This window comes from Coregonus clupeaformis, chromosome 26 (genome assembly GCF_020615455.1).
Source record: "Coregonus clupeaformis isolate EN_2021a chromosome 26, ASM2061545v1, whole genome shotgun sequence".
NCBI lineage: Eukaryota > Metazoa > Chordata > Actinopteri > Salmoniformes > Salmonidae > Coregonus > Coregonus clupeaformis.
Genome location: NC_059217.1, coordinates 19,404,376 through 19,429,321, shown reverse-complemented (window position 1 = coordinate 19,429,321; position 24,946 = coordinate 19,404,376). Strand labels below are relative to the sequence as shown.

General features: G+C 42.2%; 1 protein-coding gene across 1 annotated transcript; it reads right to left on the bottom strand.

Annotated features, from left to right (window-relative positions):
* Positions 1-18,656: 18,656 nt before the first annotated feature.
* Positions 18,657-20,890, bottom strand: LOC121540476 (transcription factor MafAa-like). Its single transcript, XM_041849376.1, has one exon. The coding sequence runs from the start codon at positions 19,752-19,754 to the stop codon at positions 18,828-18,830; it is 927 nt and encodes a 308-aa protein (XP_041705310.1). The 5' UTR covers positions 19,755-20,890; the 3' UTR covers positions 18,657-18,827.
* Positions 20,891-24,946: the final 4,056 nt, after the last annotated feature.

Genomic DNA, 24,946 nt, shown 5'->3' with positions numbered 1-24,946 from the left:
CTGGCCAATGATTATAACAGCGATTCTGTGCCCCTGGCCTTAGAGGTTGGAAGTTCAATATATAGCTAGATGTAGAAGGCTAATGTTAATTAGCTGGCTCATCGTTGCTCATGAAAGATAGTCTAGCGAGCAAGCATTTTAGCCAGGTAGCATAGAGTCATAGACCGTTTTATCAACATGAAAGAATGGAGGATGGCATTGGCGTTTCTCTACAAGTAGGGTGAGTCAACATGTGTCGTCTTATTGTCTTGGCCTTAGGTCTATATATCATGGTCGCAAGGCATATGAACTAACAGGTTATAGACCAAACAACGCAATTATCACAACACATAGGTTGTAATATGGCATTTCCTTCTGGCTTGGCTTCCCCAATTATTTTACCCACGCACCACTACTGTTCGGTAGTGCTCAAGGAACACCATTCCATGAGAGCAGCATTTCTTTTTCAACCATAAATAAATGAGCCCAATCATTCCTCCATGTCAAAAACATAAACAACAGAGTAGGCTAATAAGACCTTTGTTTTTGGTTTATGTTCAAGTAAAACAATAAACAAATCTATATCTTCCTTATTTCCAAGTCTTATTCTTGAAGATCAAGGGGCATTTAAATAATTGGAATGACTGGATATTCACACCCCTTGACTTTTTCCACATTTTGTTGTTACAAAGTTGGATAAAAAAGTATTTAATTGTCCTTTTTTGTCAACGATATACACACAATCTGTCATGTCAAAAAAAAAAAAGACAACAAAAATTATACACAATTCATGGAAAATAAAACACTAATATACAGTATCTTGATTAGATACTGTAAGTATTCAACCCCCTGAGTCAATGTTAGAGTCACCTTTGGCAGTAATTACAGTTGTGAGACATTTGGGTAAGTCTCTAAGAGCTTTGGACAACTGGATTGTACAATATTTGCCTATTATTCTTTTAAAAATTCTTCAAGCTCTGTCTGAACCAGGTTTTCCTCTAGGATTTTTCCTGTGCTTAGCTCTATTACGTTTATTTTTACAAAAAAAAACTCCCTAGTCCTTGCTATGACAAGCATACCCATAACATGATGCAGCCACCACCATGATTGAAAATATGAAGAGTGGTACTCAGTGATGTGTTGTGTTGGATTTGCCCCAAACATAATGCTTTGTATTCAGGACATAAAGTAAATTAATTTTTCCACATTTTTGCAGTTTTACTTTAGTGCCTTTTTGCAAATAGGATACAGGTTTTGGAATATTTGTATTCTGTACAGGCTTCTTTATTCACTCTGTCATGCAGGTTAGTGTTGTGGAGTAACTACAATGTTGTTGATCCATACTCAGTTTTCTCCTATATCAGCCATTAAACTCTTGTAACTGTTTTAAAATCACCATTGGTCTCATGGTGAAATCCCTGAGCGGTTTCCTTCCTCTCTGGCAACTGAGTTAGGAAGGACGCCTGTATCTTTGTAGTGACTGGGTGTATTGATACACCATCCAAAGCGTAATTGATAGCTTCACCATGCTCAAAGGGATATTCAGTATCTGCTTCTTTTAATTTTTACCCATCTATCAATAGGTGCCCTTCTTTGAGAGGCATAGGAAAACCTCCCTGGTCTTTGTGGTTGAATCTGTGCTTAAAATTCACTACTCGACTGTGGGACCTTACAGATAACTGTATGTGTGGGGTAAAGACATGGAGTATTCATTCAAAAACCATGTTAAACTCTATTATTGCACACAGAGTGAATCCCTGTAATTTATGTGACTTGTTGAGCAAAAATGGTACTCCTGAACTTATTTAGGCTTGCCATAACAAAGAGGTTGAATACTTATTGACTCCAGACATTTCAGCTTTTAATTTTTAGTTAATTTCTAAAAAATTTGAAAAATAATTCCACTTTGACTTTATGGGATATTGTGCGTAGATCAGTGACATAAAATCTCAATTTAATTCAACTTCAGGCTGTAACACAACAAAATGGGGGAAAAGTCAAGGGGTGTGAATAGCCTATCCATTTTATTATATGTATTAAAGTAGAAAGCAATGGGTTAGAATACTTTTTGTCTTCTAATGCCTCTTAAGGGGAAAGTAATCTATAAGTAACTGAAAGTAATCAGATTACATTACTGAGTTTGGGTAATCCAAAAGTTACGTTACTGATTACAATTTTGGACAGGTAACTAATAACTGTAACGGATTACATTTAGAAAGTAACCTACCCAACCCTGGCCATGATCTAATTGTGATTCAGTAAAAACTTGACCCTCCACCATGAGGTCACTATCAGTCATATTTGAACAACGACAAAGATCAGAATAAAGGATCAATCAATGGGCCAATATCTTCGTAACATATGGCATTATGAAAGAGCCAGGCACTAGCCTCATCATGGATATTTTGAATATGATAACATAAAGACCCTAAAATAGCTAAATACGATGTTATATCTGTTAGTCAGCAAAGTTTAGAATCACCGCAATACTAGTTCTTGTTCCGCTAGTAGTCAGATGTCCACTCCCTGAGCATGAGGAAAAAGAACAACAACGTGACATCTTACTGCTGACCCTTAAATGATTTGTTCCTGATGGTGTGTGTGTGTCTGTGTGTGCGCGCAACATATCACTAATCATGACATAACACTTTAAACAGACAGTAGTATGTGAGAGAAGATTTAGTATCTTCATCAGATTAAATAATAGTTACATTTTTGTAAATAAACTACATTGATTTAACAGTTTTACTTATAACATTCTTGCTGAAAAGCAGGGAAACTATAGTGGTTGCAGAGTTTAGTTTTGTAGCGGTGAAGTGCATGAATTGGTTTAAAAGTATGTATTTTCCACAAACTAGGCCTACCTGCATCACAAAGCATGACTCCCTTAACTTTTTAATCGTTACTTGACTCCATTAGCCCTATATCTTCTGTGTTTGTTTGTTTATTTTCAGAGCATGGAATACAGACAAAATCGCTGTTTGGCCATATTTTTCCCCTTGTGATAGCATGTTTGGGTTTGCCTACTCAGCAGAGTGCGTGTCAGAGCATGTGTGTGACAGTGCGAAGCCGGTGGAGGCGAGGCAGGGGTTGGCTCTGGCATACACTCATGCTCCCAAGGTAAATTACTTTCTTCTTTTTTTCTCGGTGGCGGGTTGGGTGGAAATGCAGCGAGATGCCCCGGCCACGGTGTGGGACACCGTTCCACTGTAATGACTTGGCCACGTTTGGGGATCGTGCATGGTGCATGCCCCGGATCAGTGGCTCAATCACAAGATCAAACGTAATAATGATTAATACCCTGTGAGCGTAAAGCACTTCATGGGCGATTTATCAAACTATAGATTTATTTGCGTGGGGTGACGGCTTGCACTGTTCAAATCTAAACATACCTCTACTGCAGGCATAGGCCCTACTTGTTAAGTAAATATGAATGTGTAGGCTTACAAAGGGATAGGGAAAATTCCAGAGAAAATGTTTATTTAATTCCTACAACTTTCATACAGAATGAAATACAAAACGTTATTTTCCCCTAATACTTATTTTTTTACTGAGCATCCATATAAAGATTTGTTTGTATCACAAGTGTTATGATTTCCAAAGGAAGGAACCAATAAATGCGGTAAAGAGGTCAATCGAACTCAACCAAAACATTGGAATTGCCATGGAAACACATGGGGGAAAAGGAGGTGGGGTAAAGATCCAGAGTCTCCTCATTGCTCCCCAGCAAAAGGATCCTACATTTATACAATGGGTGGGTCTAATCCTGAATGCTGATTGGTTAAAACTGCATTCCAGCTGGTGTCTATTTCACAAGTTACAACAGGCTAAATTTATGACGTTGAAATGCCTATTTACTCTGTTCCATCTGACTGCGCAATCCACTGTCTCATCAACCCTGCCAGGAAATGTATAAACTTGATCTCCACTATAAAAAGTATCTAGACATTATCTCCCATTTCTTTTAGACTAGCATTTGGATTTCAACAGCAGAGATTTGTATAAACCTTGCTGTCTGTCTCTCCGACCTTTTCAATATTGTTTCGTAATATTGAATTGCGATCTCCACCGTCCCATATTGTCACGGATTCTGCCGAGGCTGCCCTTCCTCCTTGCTCGGGCAGGCTGCGGCGTTCGTCGTCACCAGAATAGTAGCTACTGCCGATCTATGTTATATGTGTCTATGTTGCACCTGTTGTCTATGTCACACACCTGTTTCCCATTTGTGTAATCACGCCTACCCTATTTAACCCAGGTGCTCCCAATGTGTCTTGTGCGTGGTTGTTTTTTGGTTTCGTGTGTCGTTTGGTGAGCGGGTTAGTTCCTTCCTGCGTGAAGGTATTGCTGTGTTGTTTTCTTTATTCAAGTTCAGTAAAGTACGTTTCCTCGAGTTCTGTGTCCTGCGCCTGACTTCGATCCACCGCATTACACTGACGCTCGTTACACATATAAAGTGAATGTGTCCGAACGAGACAGACAGCAAATTGAGCTGGTTGTCATAGCAACATTCAAAACCTTTTTTCAGTTGACTGGCTAAATCGATACTTTGTTGCGAAAACTAAACTGGATGAGTGGAACATTTATTTTGATATTTTCAGCTGCATGACTATGGATGAATGGGAAAAAGAGATGGCAATAATACCCAGGCATGCAGATTTGGGAGATACTGCATTGAATGACCTAGAGAAAAGCCGCAATGAAAAACAAACAGTTAAGAATACAAACTGGGCTGTGCGGTGCTTCGAGGGCTGGCTAGCAGAGAAGAAAAAAGTTGTTGACTTCAAAACTCTCTCTAAGGAAGAGTTTAACATCCTTCCCCGACAGTTTTATGGAAATGTACGAAATGGGAAGGGGGAGCAGTACAGCATAAGTAACTACCTGGCACTCCAGAGTGGGCTCAACCGGTTTCTAAATGACCCACCCATCGGTCGCAGCTGGTGCCTTATGAAGGAAACTGAATTTACCACCTCCAATCATGTATTTCTGGGCAACATCAAACAGCTAAGAAGGCAAGGAAAATATATCACAAACAGCCACCCTCCCATCACCAATAAGGACATGGCCCAGCTCCAAAACTCCAAGGCTCTGAATCCTGGGACACCAAGGGGTCTGGTCCAGAAAGTGTGGTTCCACCTCCAGTTACATCTGGGTCAAAGAGGAAAGAGGGGAACAGACAACTAAAGCCCAACTCATTCCTCGTAAAAACAGACGAGAACGGTCTAAGGTATGTTGTTCATAGCCTGTTTTTGTTATTTCTAAGTTGTACTTGTAATTAGGCTACTGGAAAACAATATTAAAACAACGCATTCTCTCTCTCACCATTCTCGCATATAACGAGACCACAAATAATCATCTGGACCCAAGGGAGAGGGGCAGGGAGTCCAAGAGGGGATTCATGTATGAGCAGCTAGGGAACCCACTATGCCCGGTGGCATCACTGGAGTAATATCTATCGAAATGCCCGGAGAACGCCCTTGCATTTTATCTCCACCCAAGGAGAGGAGAGTGTATCGGGGACTCGATCTGGTACCCATCAGAGCCGATGGGCGTGAACTATCTGGCAGCCCTTCTACCCAAGATCTGCAGGGCAGCGGGAACAACTACTTACACAAATCACAGCATCAGGACCACGACAGTCCAGAAACTGGCCAATGCTGGTTTAGAAGCGAGGGAAATTATGTCAGTGAGTGGGTATTGGTGCGAAGGTTCGCTCCATAGCTACTGGCTTCCCTCACTGACAGACAGAAAACGCTGGAGCAACATCCTGGCCGAAAACAAAGAGAACAGTGCAGCACCATCAACACCCAAAAGGCTGAAGCAAGGCAGCAGAAGTAGTAGCACAGACTACGACAGATATTTCAACCTGTGTACCATCCAGGGGAATTTACAGATAAATGTGACATACAATAAGTAGCTATAGCTATGTCAGCGTTGGTGGATAACAAAGAGAATGTATGGTTTCATTCATAAAAATCAGCTCAAACGAATGTCATGGATTGTCTTTCTTTTGTCTGAACAGTGTCCTGACAAGAGAGCATATTTTCTCTGCCAGGCAAAGTTGAGCATCATAAGCTGATTGTTATGGATGTATCCAAATAAATGTCACTAGAAAACAGCTTAATTAAATGCAAATGCAGCTACTTTGCTGGCTGTTATTCTGGCTGAACTTTTTGACGTAACTGTAAATTAGCCGTAGTTGGCTAGCTAGCAAGCAAGGGATAAGACATTTGTCAGCCAGTATGGCAATGGAACATTTAGAACGAACGACTGGGTAGCGTCTATAGATACAGAACAAAAAGACTGAATGACTGGGTCGCGTCTCTAGCAACCCTAGATTTGTGTCATGACTATATCTTGTGGAAAGATTAAATAGTATGAATAAATTAATCAAAATAACGTTTTTAATGAAAATATGACAATTATTCATTCATTATTTGAATATGTTGGTAAGCTGTTCTATAAAAGTGATAATGCCCTCGAAGCCGGGCATTCGAGGGCATTATCACCTCGACTTCGTCTCGGGCATAACAACACCCGTGCCAATATATCCAACAAACACCGGCTTCTCTGGCATTATCACTTAATTAGGCTGTTTATATGTGTATTTCATACTATGTTGAGGTAAAAATGTGACTATAATGTTTGTATGGATGTCAACCCCAACGCATGTTTATGTCATCGTTACCAATCAACTGCATTACAGTTAAAAATTAGTTTGACTACCACCACCGATTTCTGTATGCTAGCTATGTTAACCAGCTTATACGAACTGGAGTTAGCATTTAGCTGTCACTACTTCTAAACCTGAAAAGGGACAACTTCTAGATGTTTTGCAGCGAAAACAGAAAAATACATTGCCTTCAGAAAGTATTCATACCCCTTGACTTATTCCACATTTTGTCATGTTACAGCCTGAATTCAAAATTGATTAAATATTTATTTATTTTTCACCCATCTACACAGAATACCACATAATGACAAGGTGAAAACATGTTTTTAGAACTGTTTGCTAATTTTTTGAAAATGAAATACAGAAATATCTAATTTAAATAATTATTCACACTCCTGAGTCAATACTTTGTAGATGCACCTTTGGCAGTGATTACAGCTGTGAATCTTTCTGGGTAAGTCTCTAAGAGCTTTCCACACATGGATTGCAAAACATTTGCCCATTATTATTTTAGAAATTCTTCAAGCTCTGTCAAATTGGTTGTTGATCATTGCTAGACCACCATTTTAAGGTCTTGCCTTAGATTTTCAAATACATTTAAGTCAAACCTGTAACTTGGTCACTGTCTTCTTGGTAAGCAACTCCAGTGTAGATTTTTTGGCCTTTTTTTTAGGTTATTGTCATGCTGGAAGGTGAATTCATCTCCCAGTGTCTGGTGGAAAGCAGACTGAGACAGATTTTCCTCTAGGATTTTGCCTGTGCTTAACTCATTTCATTTATTTTTTATCCTGAAAACCTCCCCAGTCCTTAACAATTACAAGCATACCCATATCATGATGCAGCCACCACTATGCTTGAAAATATGGTACTCAGTAATGTGTTGCATTGGATTTGCCCCAAACGTAAAATACTTTGAATTCAGGACAAAAAGTGAATGGCTTTGCCACATTTTTGGCTGTATTACTTTAGTGCCTTGTTGCAAGTTTTACAATATTTTTATTCTGTACAGGCTTCCTTCTTTTCACTCTGTTAATTAGGTTAGTATTGTGGAGTAACTACAACGTTGTTGATCCATCCTCAGTTTTCTCCTATCACAACCATTAAACTCTGTAACTGTTTTAAAGTCACCATTGGTGAAATCCCTGAGTGGTTTCCTTCCTCTACATCAACTGAGTTACATTTTAATCATTTAGCAGACGCTCTTATCCAGAGCGACTACATTTTTATATATTTTTTCATACTGGAATCAAACCCACAACCCTGGCGTTGCAAATGCCACGAGCTACATTCCTGCCGGCCATTCCCTCCCCTACCCTGGACGACGCTGGGCCAATTGTGTGCCGCCCCATGGGTCTCCCGGTCGCGGCCAGCTACGACAGAGCCTGGATTCGAACCAGGATCTCTAGTGGCACAGCGCCACTGCGCCACTCGGGAGTTAGGAGAGATGCCTTTATCTTTGTAGTGACTTGGTGTGTTGATACACCATCCAAAGTCTAATTAATAACTTCACCATGCTCAAAGGGATATTCAATGTCTGCTTTTTCATATTTTTACCCTTCTACCAATAGGTGCTCTTCTTTGCAAGGCATTGGAAAAACTCCCTGGTCTTTGTGGAATCTGTGTTTGAAATTATGGTGTATTGTGTGTAGGCCAGTGACAAAAAAAACTCAATTTAATCAATTTTAAATTCAGGCTGTAACACAACAAAATGTGGAAAAAGTCAAGGGGTGTGAATACTTTCTGAAGTATTGTATTTCAAAACTGTATATCAAAATCGGACTTAAGTAACCACATTGTGGGCTTGTTACAATACATAAATCATGACGCATTTGACAAATATCCACTTTGTTAAATCAGATTTGTTGTGTGTCAATGGAATGTCTGCATTCATCTACTCCTTTACTGCATCTATAGGCCTACAGAGCAGTCAAAGGCAGAAATCATCATAACACACAGGTGCAGAATATGTGAGCTAGCCTAAATATAACCACATTTTAGACACTACACAGACAGTAGTATTTATTTCACTGTGTCAGCTTTAGCCTTGGTATTTGGCGGCCAAATACCATGTTTCTGTATGCGTGTGTGTGTGTGTGTGAGAGTGTACATTGTGTGTGTGTGCCTATGTGAGTGTATATGGTGTGTGTGTGAGTGTGTATTGTACTCTCTTTCTCTCTGGTGGGTGGGTAAGCTGAGCCTAAGAGACGCTGACTGTGGGAAATCTCAGCTGCAGTAGCAGCAGCTCAGACGTCAGAGACACCCAGCACCTATTCCATCCCTCTCTCTCTCGCTCTAGCTCTATCACTCTCCTTTGTTTTCATTACCTCTTTCTATACCCGTCTATCTCTTTCTCTTTCAAGTGCACCTTGGGCTGTAAGTAACCGTACACAGGGAAGCACAAGTGTAGGCTGCACTATACACACACCCATAATGAACACACACAATGCCACACACAGAAATCAGAGTCTTTGTATGTAGAAAATGTATGCATGCATGTTTATATTATATGGTTAAGGTATGTTGGAGACTGGAGTGTGTTGTGTTATGGGTCAGGTGCAGTAGCAGTGGCAGGGTGAACTGATGGCTGTCAGACCGCCCAGTGAATCCTCTGACTCAGCAAAAAAACGAGGAATAGGGGGAGGATAGAAAGAGAGGGAAGAGAGGAGAGAGGCGAGAAAGGAAGCTGACTTGGGAAAAAGAGAGAGGGAAGAGAGGAAAGAGAGAAGAGAGGCAGGGAAGAGGAAATAATGGGCCTATAGATCAAATTGAGGAGAGAAACAAACTAATTGTGTCCATACTCAAAGCAAAACCTTTTAACAAATTGTTTAGCTTCACTATATAAATACAGGAAAGCTAGTGTGAAATGTGGAAATAATGAGAAAACAATATCCAATTAAATGTAATTTAAATGTAAAGGGTGCTGAGCTCATTAGCAGTTAATGGAATAACATATAGACCAGTAATCCAAAAGGAAAGCTACATTACTTTGCATAATTTTCCTACACATATCAGCAAAAATGAGGGGAGTAGAACACGTAACAACAACAACTACACCATATGTGCTTGCACGCACACAGCTTCCTCTCTAGCCTTTCTCTTCTCTTCCTATACTCCCCCTCTTCCTCTGGTTTTTGCCCAGTCAGAGGATTCGCTGGGCGGTCTGACAGCCATCACTTCACCCTGCCACTGCCACTGCACCTAACCTAACCTAACCCCCCCCACACACACACTTACCTGAATGAATTGACCCAAAATAGGTCTGGCCCTAAAAAACTGCTTCCACTAAACCACAGCATCATGGATTACACTATGCCAGACTTGTTTGCTATTTAAGCAATAAGGCCTGAGGGATTGTGGTATATTGGCCATTAGTAGTTTGGGTCCTGAATGCTAAATGGCTGAAAAAGCATTTCAGATGTGTTTATATCAGACAATATACAACAGGTTTGACGCAAAAATACTTGTTTGTTCTATTTATGTTGGTAACCAGTTTATAATAGCAATAAGGTACCTCGGGGGTTTGTAATATTTGTCCTGTATACCATGGCTAAGGGCTGTTCTTAGGCACAACACAAAGCAGAGCTGCAACAAGCTCTCACAGCAGAATTAGACATTTCTCCACATTTCTACAAACGTAAAATGTTCAAGTTGCACCTCCAGCTCAGCATTGTTCTATTTCTCCAAAGGTCAAATTTCGAAGATGTTCCAAACATCACATTTCAAAGTTAGGGTTTAAGGTTTTGGATAGGGTTAAAACATTAAAGAGTTTCTCCGGTACTTTTGTATACTTTTTAGCCAGTAGTTTGGAAAGTAGCACTCACGAGCCAAAAGTGGTCCCCGAAAATTGCGTACTACATCACATATGTGCAGACATGTGCAACACATCATTGTTCTCTCCCTCTCTCTATCTGCTATGTTCACTGAGCCGTTGGGCCCGCCCTGCAACTTAATTGGATAACGCTGGGCAGGTCTCTTCTAGTTTTTACTCAAATGCGAGAGGCTGATACTCACTGGCTAGAACTCAAATTGCTAGGTGGCTGGCCAAGTGGGGGGAAATGTAGAGAAAATGGCACGGCACAGCCTCAAGAAAACAATCACTTTCAAACTAGGGATTTCACAGCTAATTGTGATAGAACAGTAATTCTGGTCATAGATTATGCATGTATAAACTACACATGGACAAATCCAGGCCAAAGCGGAAGGTTAAAAAAAATAACAATTTAGTTGCCAAAGTACCGGAGCATATGTTTAAGTTTAGGCATTCATTCCAGACAGTGGTGTAAAGTATTTAAGTAAAAATACTTTAAAGTACTACTTAAGTCGTTTTTTGGAGTGTCTGTACTTTACTTTACAATTTATATTTTTGACAACTTTTACTTTTACTTCACTACATTCCTAAAGAAAATATTGTACATTTTACTCCATACATTTTACCTGACAACCAAAAATACTTGTTACATTTTGAATGCTTAGCAGGACAGGAAAATTGTCAAATTTTGCCTCTGGCCTGGCGGACTCAATAAACACAATTGCATCTTTTGTAAATAATGTCTGAGCGTTTGAGTGTGCCCCTGCTTTGCTTAATATAAGGAATTTTAAATGATTTGTACTTTTACTTTTTTTTATATACTTAAGTATATTTTAGCAATTACATTTACTTTTGATACTTACGTATATTTAAAACCAAATTCTTTTAGACTTTTACTCAAGTAGTACTTTACTGGCTGACTTTCACTTTTACTTGAGTAACTTTCTATTAAGGTATCTATACTTTTACTCAAGTATGAAAATTGGGTACTTTTTCCACCACTGATTTCAGAATGGTTAAGATTTGGGATAGGGTTAAAACAAAAAAAAGCTGGTTTTGAAGGCATTTCCCAACGTCCTCATGACATGGATAGATGTCCAATTTCGATGTCACTCTTCAGCTATTTGCCTGGCCATCATAAACTGGGTGGGTCGAGCCCTGAATGCTGATTGGCTTACCGCCGTGGTATATCAGACCGTATATCACGGGTATGACAAAACATGTATTTTTACTGCTCTAATTACGTTGGTAACCAGTTTATAATTTGCAATGAAGGTCTACAGTTGCCTCAACAGCACTCTGTAGGGTAGCACCATGGTGTAGCCGGAGGACAGCTAACTTCCGTCCACCTCTGGGTACATTGACTTCAATACAAAAACTAGGAGGCTCATGGTTCTCACCCCCTTCCATAGACTTACACAGTAATTATGACAACTTCCGGAGGACGTCCTCCAACCTATCAGAGCTCTTGCAGCATGACATGTTGTCCACCCAATCAAAGGATAAGATAATTCATCTAGTACTGAAAGCATAAGCTACAGCTAGCTAGCACTGCAGGGCATAAAATGTGGTGAGTAGTTGACTCAAAGAGAGAGAAAGACAATAGTTGAACAGTTTTCAACAAATTAATTTCTTCAAAAATCAAGGAGAGCGAGAGAGAGAGAGATATTTTGTCATTTATACATACTTAGCTAGCAAATGCAGCTAGCTAGTTTAGCCTACTCAAACACCCAGCTCAAACAGAGGGATGCTATGTTAGCTAGCACTGAAGTCCACAAGCGAACGGAAAAGGTGAGAGGAGGAGAGTGCGTAGATGCGAGAAGGAATTAACAAGCAAAGTGATCATGCTGTTTGTATGTGGCTGCTATGAAAGTGAACTGTGTTTGCATTTGATAGGACCCACATTATCCAAAAAGGTGTACTTTGGAATCATCTGTCCATAGAACATTCTTCCAAGAGTCTTGATGATCATCCAGGTGCTTCCTTTGCAAACTTGAGTCAACTTTTTGGACGACATGGGTCACATTATGCCTGGCGAAAACACTGCATTCCACAGTAAGAACCTCATACCAACGGTCAAGCATGGTGGTGGTAGTGTCATGGTTTGGGGATGCTTTGCTGGACGACTTGCCTTAATAGAAGGAACCATGAATTATGCTCTGTATCAGAGAGTTCTACAGGACAATATCAGGCCATCCGTTTGTGAGCTGAAGCTGAAGCACAGCTGGGTCATGCAGCAAGATAATGATCCAAAACACACAATCAAGTCTACATGAAAATGGCTCAAAAGCAGCACATTTTAAGTTTTGGAATGGCCTAGTCAAAGTCCAGACCTAATCCCAATTGAGATGTTGTGGCAGGACTTGAAACGAGCAGTTCATGCTTGAAAACCCACAAATGTCGCTGAGTTACAGCAGTTCTTCATTGAAGAGTGGGCCAAAATTCCTCTACAGCGATGTGAGAGTCTGATCAACAACTACAGGAAGCGTTTGGTTGGAGTCATTGCAGCTAAAGGTGTCACACCAGTTATTGAGTGTAAGGGGGCAATTACTTTTTCACACAGGGGCATTGGGTGTTGCATAACTTTGTTTATGAAATAAATGAAATAAGTATGTAATTGCACCGCCCACAACCGCAAGCATCTCCAGAGGGTGGAGCGGTCTGCACAACGCTTTACCGGGGGCAAACTACCTGCCCTCCAGGACACCTACAGCACCCGATGTCACAGGAAGGCCAAAAAGATCATCAAGGACATCAACCACCCAAGCCACTGCCTGTTCACCCCGCTATCATCCAGAAGGCGAGGTCAGTACAGGTGCATTAAAGCTGGGACCGAGAGACTGAAAAACAGCTTCTATCTCAAGGCCATCAGACTGTTAAACAGTCATCACTAGCACATTAGAGGCTGCTGCCTATAGACAGACTAGAAATCACTGGCCACTTTAAGAAATGGAACACTACCCACTTTAATCATGTTTACATTGCTTGCATTACTCATCTCATATGTATATACTGTATTCTATACAATTCTACGGTATCTTAGTCACTTTAATAATGTTTACATATCTGCATTACTCATCTCATATGTATATACTGTATTCTGTACTATTCTACTGTATCTTAGTCCATGCTGCTCTGACATCGCTCGTCCATATATGTATATATTCTTAATTCATTCCTTACTTAGATTTGTGTGTATTGGGTATATGTTGTGAAATTGTTAGATATTACTTGTTAGATATTACTGCACTGTCGGAGCTAGAAGCACAAGAATTTTGATACACCCCCAATAACATCTGCTAAACACGTGTATGTGACCAATAACATTTGATTTGATTTGATTTGAATTTTTGTGTTATTTTTTCACTCAGGTTCCCTTGAACTAATATTAGGTTTTGGTTGAAGATCTGAAAACATTCAGTATCACATACTTTTCATGGCACTGTATTCATTCGGACGATTCTGTAGAAACATTTTCTTAAACGAAAACAAACGGAACGAAACAGGGATCAACATACCTGAATTTGTCCAATAGAAACTCTTGTTTGCAACTGTTGGACTAAGGATTACACCATAGGTCAGCTAGATGCAGGCAAGAGTGTGCAAGGCGGTATTGACTGTGTCATTGTCTGTCACCTTGATTACTCACATTTTTCTCTAGACCTGTACACCTACATTGTAAAATGTCATTCAAAAGATAGGTTGTAGCAACATCATGATAGGTATATGGAAAATTCTAGTATCATGTAGTAACCTAAACCTATCGATGTTACATTGAGCTGGGTGAATGGAATATGAATGACAGTCATTGAATATGCTGTAATAGAAATAAGGCCATCCTCATAAAACAATTGTCATCCTCCCACATCTTAAACAGCACCGACCGCCACTGAGTCACTCACACACACACACACACACCACAGGTGGGTGGGCATGTAAGGACTCACACGCATGCACGCACACACACACACACACCTGAATTAATCCCTTACAAAAAAAGATTCATTTTTTAACTGCAGTAAAAGTGCAGTAACTGCAGTTGACTGTGGTATTTTGGAAGCAGTAATTGCAGAATAACTGCAGTGTACTGCAGTTGAACTGCAGTAATACTGCACTGTAACTGCAGTTCACTGCATAATTACTGCAGTAATTAGTTTGTAATGTGGAGTGTTTAGACCGTGCATTTAGAGCAGCCAGGCCTAATTTGGGTCCATCCCTTACAAAACAAGATTGCAGCATACTGCAGTTATAATGCACTCTAACTGCAATCTTGTTTTGTAAGGGATGGACCCAAATTAGGCCTGGCTGCTCTAAACACTCCATATTACAAACAAACATGCACACTGTGGTTAGAGAGAAATGTCTGCTCTCCTACCTTTTATTACAGCGAGGTCTCTGAACCTCCTCCCCTGCTGTGCGAGCATTGCCGAGCATTGCCGGCCCAGTAAATGCGCGCGAAGTCCCTGAGCCATCCATCTATCACATGGTGAGGCGCTGAAGGCGCGAGAGGCCCGCTGAGTGAACGGCTTTCCCGGGACAATACAACACACTGGGCACAGACTCAGTTCAACGTCTAGTTTTGATTTCCATTGGGTTGAGTTTTCAACTAACGTGAATTCAACAAAACAAATCACCATGTAATTGGATTTAGGTTAAAAATACGAAATTCCCTTACTTTGATTACTTTTTTCAAGTCCAATCAGTTTTCCACGTTGATTCAACCTCATCACATAGAATGTTTTTGTTGAAATTACATCGAAACAGTTTTTGCCCAGTGAGAAGCTCGTGGCCAGGGGAGAAAGGGCTGCACGCAGAGTAGTAGGCTAGCCTAAGCGGCTGCATAGAAAGACAAATTGGTCCAGTGACGTTACCGGATACCGAGCAGAGGGACTTGGAGTAGCTCGTTCCCATCCTCTGTCGAACGGCGGTTAAATTAGACTGATGTGCATCATTACAGAAATTGCGGTTGATGTGTGATATAGGTAGGCTACACTGTTTAGTTTGACATGAGGAAAGTAGGCTAGTTCACGTGTATCTTATCTCGGTTAAAATACAGCACAACAAGAACGTCAGGACAATGATGAAAGGGTAACAACAATAATAATATCATAATTGTACATTTTAAAAAAGACAAATGTGAGTATTGTGGTTTTGTTTATGTATGTTATACCTTTTCCAACAGATTGCTTCACTTTTCGTTGGAGCTCAGTAGCCTTATTTTGAGGGCCAATCGTTGCAGAACCTAAAAAGTAGCCTATATAGCCTAATCCATAAACATAGGCGATCTAAATATTAGAATTACGTTCATTTGTTTAACTCTATGAGTTAGCCTATAGGCTAAGTAGAAAGTTGTCATTACATTTTGCCTGATTCCTTATTCATTTAGGCCTATACTTTTATTGTTGTTGAAATATTAGGCATATGGAATATTCTTGAATTGCTCAGTTATAGCTAACACTTCCGCCGGTGTTTTACTGGATATTCTCAAAATTAGAACATCTATAATTTAACTGAACATGTGAGTTATTCGTTCTCTAAAGGCAATCCATGTATCTTTACTATTGCAAACAGCCGAGCGCTTCAAGCGAGAGGTGTTTTATTTGCACAGTCATTTTCGAAATAATTCATAGGCCTATAAAAAAACTGCTATATTTTCTTATAAGGCTACTGTAGATGTTTTTTTTATCCTTTTGTGTGTATTGAATAAACATTATATTTACGACGGAGCCTAACTGTTCAATGCTTGAAGGCACATTTAAACGAAAGACATGGGGAAGAATGAACAGATTTTGGACACAACTTTTTATTAAACATTATGAAAACAAGATTCTCAACAACATTCCATCTTGAAACATGTCTTTGTTTTGACTTATTCACACTTTGGACATTTAAATGTTTCTCGAATAAATATATAGAAATCATATTATAGCCTACAGATATCGCGTTCACACAATAGTCGGAACTATGAAACTCGGATATTTCCGAATTGCTAACTGGTTGATCGCGGGAATTCGGATATTTCCGAGTTTCCTAGTTCCGACTAGCATATGAAAGCGGCATCGACAGCACTGTGCAGAAGATACTTCACCATCTTACCAAGATGCTGGTGTTCAGGCCTGTGTCACGTTGGAATTCTAAAAATTCTAACTAATTTTAGCACCAAATATACAGGTTAAATCTCAGAGGCCAACGACATACCTCTCCACTTTATTGTCTGATTGAGTGATGAATGAATTGATTGATTATCGGTCAATAATAACTTTTCACTAAAATAGGACATATTTTAGTAAACATTTTCTGATCAGAAAAAGCACCAAATTAAGTTATTTTGTTGAAAGTTAAGACTAATTTATTTTACACCCCAATGAAGTTCAGTGAAAATCTATGCAATAAAAAAAGATAATTCATTCTCTTCTTATGTACAGCATGTTGGGAGGTAGAAAACAACATCTCTATTCGACTTATTTTTGATTCGACTTGCAAACACCTCTCATAATTGTCAACCTAGCTGTATTCCTTTACAGGTCGCCATCAGCCTTGCACTAACAACTGGCATTGACAAGGTGGTTCAGTACTTCTGTACAATATTGCACATCATATATATATAGGCAGCAGGTAACACACGAACCAGGGATTCCTTGATGACAGAATAATGATTTTTTTAGTTAATCTAAATCGGCATTTTACCCTCAGATTAAAATATTCTAATTTGTATGCTAACAATCAAGCATCCTCTCTACATATCAGATCAGACAGAAGATATATTGAGCTATAAGACACCAGACTGCGGAATTATTTAGTTATTATTCACAAGCCTCTATTATTATTAATATTATTATTTATTTTTATACACTTTAAAAAATCCATGAATTAAGAGTTTAGTTAAGTTGGTGCATAGAGTTTTAGCAGCGAATGCAGTCCTTTTATTTGTAGCTACATTGAGTAAATCACCTCCCATCGAATTTCTATATGCACCTTATTACCATAACTGTAATATAGAACAAAGGTCCTATCAATAGGTTATAAAACAAAATGTTACCCCAATTTTTTATTATCTTAGTGCAGTTAGGCTTCTCGTTTACATCATATGGGCCTACATGTCCAGTAGAAGTAGGAGGATATCGTAGACTATTTGCATGCTGTAACATTCTATTAAGACGTTCTGAATCATCATCAAGCAACAAAAGCTTTAAAAAGTAAGGTAAGTAAATAACACAAAAACTGTTCTCTACACATATGTACACTTGGGAATAAATCATGTCTAATATCTGGCTCAGTTGATCATTTATTTTTTGTTTTTGTTTTGTTTTGTTTTAAAACAATAGAAAAATCGATTGAAAATAGCGGTTAAGACGCATCCTTGGCCTTTCTCTAGGAAGAGAGGGATGAGAGAGGAGGAGAGGAAAGTAGCGAGACAGTAGGAAAGAACCATGGGCCGTGCTTTCGGGTTAGATGACTGGAGGTTTGGGGTGCCATACATGTCCTGCATGCAGGGTTGCTAAAAGGGATGGAAACTAGACTTGCAATATTCAAATGTTCCCTTTCCGTTAACAGGGAAGGAAGGCTATATCAGGGAGTCCCCTCTATCATCACAGTCCGGTCCATCGACGGGGCTTGCAGAAGTTGCGAAGGTGTATTGCTTTTTCCGTGGTTAGATCTCTTTGATTTCAATTCAGTCCCAATGACAAAATAAATACCTGGTTCTCTTCCGTGAGTCCCACCAGCTTCAAGACGCTCAAGGCTCTCTTTTAAGACGCCATATAAAAAAATCAAAACATACAGGGACGGATTTAATGTCTGAGAAAAACATTGGGGGTTTCAGTTTTGTTTTTCTGTCTGGTAGGCCTACGTTGCCAAGTTTGATTCACATGTTTCAGTAAGACTCCAAATGTTGATCAGTGGTTCTCTGAGATCTATTGCATCATAAAACCATAATCAGTCTATTGATTTGACAGTTTGTGATCCCATGTCTAGATCAAGAGGTCTTGGTGTATTGAAGTTCATTCAAAGAGCATCTTTAAGACTTATCGAACAATTATATCTGTGCACATAGAATAGGCTACTTAGCCTATGTGCACACCTACCTTGCTTGTTTCTTTAAATATGAAGCATTATGTAATGTTGTACTTTTAAAATGTACACTGAGTGTTTTTCCTAAAGGAATAACTGTAAACAAAAAAATGCTCGCTGAGAAAAATAGAAATAATATATATATATTTTTAAAATCTTTAAATACGTTTAAGAAGGGGTAAAAGTCTTATGTCACGAATCACTTTAAATACGTTTAAGAAGGGGTAAAAGTCTTATGTCACGAATCACTTTAAATACGTTTAAGAAGGGGGCAAAAGTCTTATGTCACGAATCAGTCTCTTACATGAAGAATTCCGTGGAGGCCGGTTTCCCGTGGTTTCCGTTGGAGGGGTCTCTATTGTTGTTGCTGGGCCCGCAACCGTTGTAGCTTCGGCTCGCCAGCTTGTCGTACTTCTCCTTGTAGAGGTCCCGCTCTTTGGCCAGGCGCGCAACGTCCTGCTTCAGCTGTTCCACCTGGCTGAGGAGCGTGCACTTCTCGCTCTCCAGCATGTGCCTCTGCTGCACGCGCTTGTAGCGGCAGGACTGCGCGTAACCCCGGTTCTTGAGCGTGCGTCTCTTCTGCTTCAGGCGGATCACCTCCTCTTTGCTGAACCCCCTCAGTTGCCGGTTGAGCTCACGCACTGTCATGTTGACCAGCTGCTCGTCAGAGAAGCGGTCCTCGAGGCGGTGTCCGTGGTGGTGGTGGTGATGGTGGGCCTGGTGATGGTGGCCGGCCGAGGTCGCGGATAGATCCTCCCCTACATACTGCTGTCCGCGGAAGCCCTCGTAGCCCTGGTGGTGGTGATGATGGTGATGGGCGTTGCCGATGAGGGCCTCCACCGCGTCCTCTGGGGTCAGGTTGAGGGCCTCGGGGTTGATGTGGTGCTGGTAGCTGGGGATCCAGTACAGGTCCTCCAGCTGGGGCTTACCGCCGACGCTCTGGGGGTTGCTGCTGCCGCTGTTGTTGCTGTTGACGCCGTTGGCCAGGTTTTGTTCCGACTGGCCACCGGGGCTGGGGGCGCAGAAGCTGGGCGAGGAAGGCACGGAGGAGCAGGGCGTGCTAATCGGGGTGGATGAGAGGGATCCCGGGGGTAGGCGGTGGCAGTAACGGTCAGCCTCTGGAGGCTCCTTCTTTACTTCGAACTTCATTAGGTCGAAGTCGTTGACGTACTCGATGGCCAGGGGGCTATTGGGCAGCTCTGCGCTCATGGCGAGGTCGGTGGCCATGTCAGTCCATGCGACGACTCCCGCCCTTACAGCCAAACCAACACCGGGCAGGACACTGGGCAGCCCTCGCAGATGCAGATTGCTTCTTCGATTCGAAGAGGAGGTCTGTGTGGCGTATGTATAGGCACGCGCACACGCCCGGTGCGTGGAGTTGTAAGGTTGTATAGAGGAGGGGGTACTTCGTATTAAGCTGCTAGTCCTTAAAACAACTACTATTTATAGCGGCACCGGTGTAAATATATGTATGCAAGCAAATGAACTTGTACACCTGCCAGTTCGCCTCTGACGCTTTTCTTGTTGACAATTTATCCCAGTCTGAAACTCGAGCCCCCCGGTGAAATTTGGAGACACCAACCTGTCTTGTCCTCCCTCCACCTCTGTACCGGCTCGCGCCCTCTGATTTACTATCCTTGAGTCAGTGGTTGTGAAGGAAAGCAGCACAGGGGATTATTTTATTTTCTCCTCTCCTGTTCTGGAGTTGTTGCTGTGTTGTTGTCTGTTTAAAAAAATAAAAAATCCTGTATCCTTCTTCTTCGCCTCGACTGGCGCAAGGACAGTGTTTACTACAGAGTCCAGTCTCTCTGCTGGAGGAGAGCAGGAAGGCTCGCGGTGCTCGCGGCTGAAGCTACTACAGCATGCAGCATGTGTTACACAGGACCAGAATAAAACTTTCCACACAAGACACGGCACGACAGCTCAGAAAAACAGTCACTGTGCACTAGACACGCGCGCGTAAAATATGCGTAATATCATATGACAAAGTCCCACTTTCTGCATCTGCTGGAATCCACAATGGAATGGTTTGGAGAAAAAAAGTTCTCAATAATTCTTACAAGCAAAAAATAGGTATGTATATTAAAAATAGATATTCCTTAAGCGGTGGTGGGACACAGGAGTGAGTGGTGCCGTTTCAGTCCAGATTGATCAGTTTGCTGTGTACTCACGAATGCGCCGGTCCCCAAGGTTTTCCCCTTCACTCTGGGAGCGTTGCGTGCGGTGTTTGAGAGTGTGTGTATACGTGTGTGTGAGCTGATAAATTCACAGTTCGTTCTCTATCCGGCAGATAGCCGTTACTTTCGGCTCTGCAGTGCAGCGCAACCACGCAGTGTCACTGAGACGCTGGGAAAGGCAATGTGCACTTTTAAAGACACCACGCGCCCGACCCTCCCAAGTCGTGTGTGACGGACCAATGGGAGAAGATGACAGCGGTAGATTTACATTTTCTTATAGCAACATCTCGCTCTGGGACCAGCCGGCAGCTGTCGGAACGCATGCTCGCGGAACAGGTGCATCTCCCCCCTCTAGCGACGAGATTGTGCTACTGCACCAAGAGGGAGAGCGGCAGGCACGGAGAAGGTCCGCGGGAGGCGCACTGAAGGTAGGCGATAGCCTGTGGTGGAAAAAGTACCCAATTGTCATACTTTAGTAAAAATAAAGATACCTTAATAGAAAATGACTCAAGTAAAAGTACAAGTCACCCAGTAAAATACTACTTGAGTAAAAGCCAAAAAGTATTTCGTTTTAAATATACTTAAGTGTCAAAAGTAAATGTTATTGCTAAAATATACTTGTAAACGTATAAATCATTTAAAATTCCTTATATTAAGCAAACCAGACGGCACCATTTAAAAAAAGTATTATTTATGGGGGCCAGGGGCACACTCCAACACTCACAACGTGATTGATCAGAGGTAGTATACTCTAAAAATATTTTCAGTGCCAAGAACCCTAAGGTTCTTCAAAGAACTTTGAGGATCTTAGAAGAACCTTTGTTGAACCCCTCATTTGTTGAGTGTATACAGACGAGGAGGCATACAAAGCTATGTCAATTGGTATTGGTATGTTATGCTGATCACATGTATCATCCTCCTCCCTTACCTCTTCAATGAATATCCCATAGGCCTCTACATTATGGACAAGGTATGTGTATGAAAACCATTATCAAAACCGTTTTTTTTTTATTCACCACAAAAAGCAAGATATGAATTCTGTGGAGTGCATGTTTTGTTAATCATCTGTATAATTACAGACTTCACCCTCCCTACACCTCTGATGAATATAACAGGAAACCTGTTCAATCACCATGCACTGCAAAATCATTCTGGCTATGGATACAGAGAACATCAACACATTAACATCAACACACCAGAGGATATACCCATTGGAATTGGGGCTCTGCTGGGAGTTTACCTAATATTTTGATTTTTAATTCTGCTTTGCCACAAAAACATAATAAACACTGAGAACTAAAATATGGTGTTATTGTTATTATTGTTATGAGTATTATTATTATTATTAATAATAATAATAATAATAATAATAATAATAATAATAATAATAGGGGAGGGGTGGGGTGGGGCAGTTAAATCATTCACCCCCAAAACTTATTTGAGGATCCATTAAAAGGGGTTCTTTGTGTTATGATTTACCAGTATTAGAACCCAAATGCAGACAAGTACACCAAGCCAGAGAAGGTTTAACAGGTTTATTTAAAATGTTCAATAGTCCAGGTTTCCAATAATAGGGGAAGAGCAAGTCCAGGTTACAGGGAGGGTAACAGATCCAGGTCAGGGCAGGTGTGGTACCGTAATGTCCTAGTGTCCGTGGTGAGTCCAAAAGAGAGGTCCGGTAGTGGAGAGCAGGATGGTGGTGGCAGGAGTGAAGCGGAGGCAGGAGTCAGGTTCCAAATATCTGTGGCACAGGAGAAAAAGTAAATAGAACAGGCCAAAACACAAAGAGCAAAAATAAACAGGTTGAGTCGGCAGCGAGACTAACATGGTCGTCTCGACTATGATCTGACGATGAGTGGTAAGTTTGACCGGGTCTTAAAGGCTGAGGTGATATGGTGAATGAGCTGCAGCTGGAACCCTGACTCCCGCACACCAGACTTCACTCCTGCAATCAAGGACAGACAGAGGGGAGGGAGAGAGCAGAGAGAGAGCTACCTAGCAGCAGTAGGCCTAACAGTACCCCCCCTCTACGGACGCCACCTGGCGGCCGACGGGGTTTATCGGGATGTAACCTATGAAACTCTCGGACCAGAGCAGGATCCACAATGAAGCTCCTGGGCACCCAGGAACGTTCCTCAGGACCATAACCCTCCCAATCCACCAGGTACTGGAAACCACGACCCCGGCGGCGAACATCCAGAAGTCGCCGGACAGTGTAGACCGGACCCCCACCCACGATCCTGGGCGGAGGAGGGGGACGAGAGGGCGGGCACAGAGGGCTAACCGACACAGGCTTAATCTGGGAAACATGAAAGGTGGAATGAACCCGTAGGGAGGCAGGAAGCTGTAGCTTAACCGCGCAGGGGTTAACAATAGACAGTATCTTGAACGGTCCTATAAAACGAGGCGCCATCTTCTTAGACTCCACCTTCAATGGAAGGTCCCGTGACTTCAGCCATACCTCTTGACCAGGAGAGTAACCAGGAGCCTGGGACCGGTGACGGTTGGCTTGCCTCTGCATGTACGCCGAAGCTCGGGACAGAGCTACCCTGGCCTTCCTCCAGACCTTGAAGCAGCGGCGCATGTGGGACTGCACCGAGGGTACCGCCAGTTCCCTCTCTTGAGAAGGGAACAGGGGAGGTTGATAACCCAGAGCACACAGAAAAGGAGACAAACCAGAGGAAGCGTTAGTCAAGGTGTTATGAGCATATTCCACCCAGGGGAGCATGGAGCTCCATGACCCAGGGTTAGACCCTGTGACACAGCGAAGAGCGGTCTCCATCTCCTGGTTCGCTCTCTCGGCTTGCCCGTTGGTCTGGGGGTGATATCCAGAGGACAGGCTGGATGTAATGCCCAAAGCTTTACAGAAAGCTTTCCACACCTGGGAGACAAACTGGGGACCCCTGTCAGAGACAATATCCGTGGGTAGACCATGAGAGCGGAACACATGTTCAACCAAAATATCAGCCGTCTCTCTGGCAGTGGGCAGTTTAGGTAGGGCCAAAAAATGAGCGAACTTAGAAAAACGATCAATCACCGTAAGAATTACAGCCTTTCCAGACGAGGGGGGGAAGTCCAGTGACAAAATCCATAGCGATATGCGACCAGGGCCGGCTGGGTATAGGTAGAGGTCGTAGATGACCAGCGCTGGCCTGGGTGGAGTTCTTACTTCGTGCACATACCGTACAAGCAGCAATGAAGGCTCGAGTGTCCGCCTCCATCGTGGCCCACCAGAACTTCCGTCGCACAAAGTCAAGGGTCCGCGAAACTCCAGGGTGACAGGTAAGGGGAGACGAGTGAGCCCACTGAAGTACCTGGGAGCGAGCAGACTCAGGGACAAACATCCGGTTAGGAGGACCCCTCCCAGGGTCAGCTTGATGATGTTGAGCCTGTCTAACAATCCCCTCGATGTCACATGTGACGACCGCAATACTGCAGGTAGGAGGCAAAATGGGTTCAGGGTTACTACCAGTATCAACAGCCGAATGAACACGAGACAGGGCGTCAGGCTTGACGTTGCGTGACCCAGGACGGTAAGACAGAGAAAAATTGAATCTCCCAAAAAATAGTGCCCACCTGGCTTGACGGGGGTTGAGCTGCTTCGCTGACTGGAGGTAAGCCAGATTCTTATGATCCGTCCAAACGATGAAGGGTTGTTCCGCCCCCTCCAACCAATGTCGCCACTCCTCGAGAGCCAGCTTAACGGCGAGCAGTTCACGATTGCCAACATCATAATTCCTCTCTGCCTGAGAAAGTTTCCTTGAGAGAAAAGCACAGGGATGCAGTTTGTTATCTTCAGGAGAACGCTGTGACAACACCGCACCTACCCCAGTGTCGGATGCATCCACCTCCACGACAAACTGGCGGTCGGGGTCCGGCTGCATCAGAATGGGAGCCGAGGCGAAGCGATGTTTCAGTTCTTCGAACGCTGATTCGGCCCCCTTCATTCCAAGCGAACGGTCGTGAGATGGAGGTGAGAGCGGTGAGTGGCGCCGCAATGCGGCTGTAGTCCTTGATGAACCTCCTATAGAAGTTCGCAAACCCCAGAAATCGTTGAAGTTGTTTGCGGGTAGAGGGGGCTGGCCAGTCCGTGACAGCAGAGATCTTAGCTGGGTCCATCCGCAACTCCCCTGAGCGATGATGTAACCCAAAAAGAGGTCTCAGACACATGAAATTCACATTTCTCCATCTTCACAAACAGTTTGTTCTCCAACAACCTTTGCAACACCTGGCGCACATGCA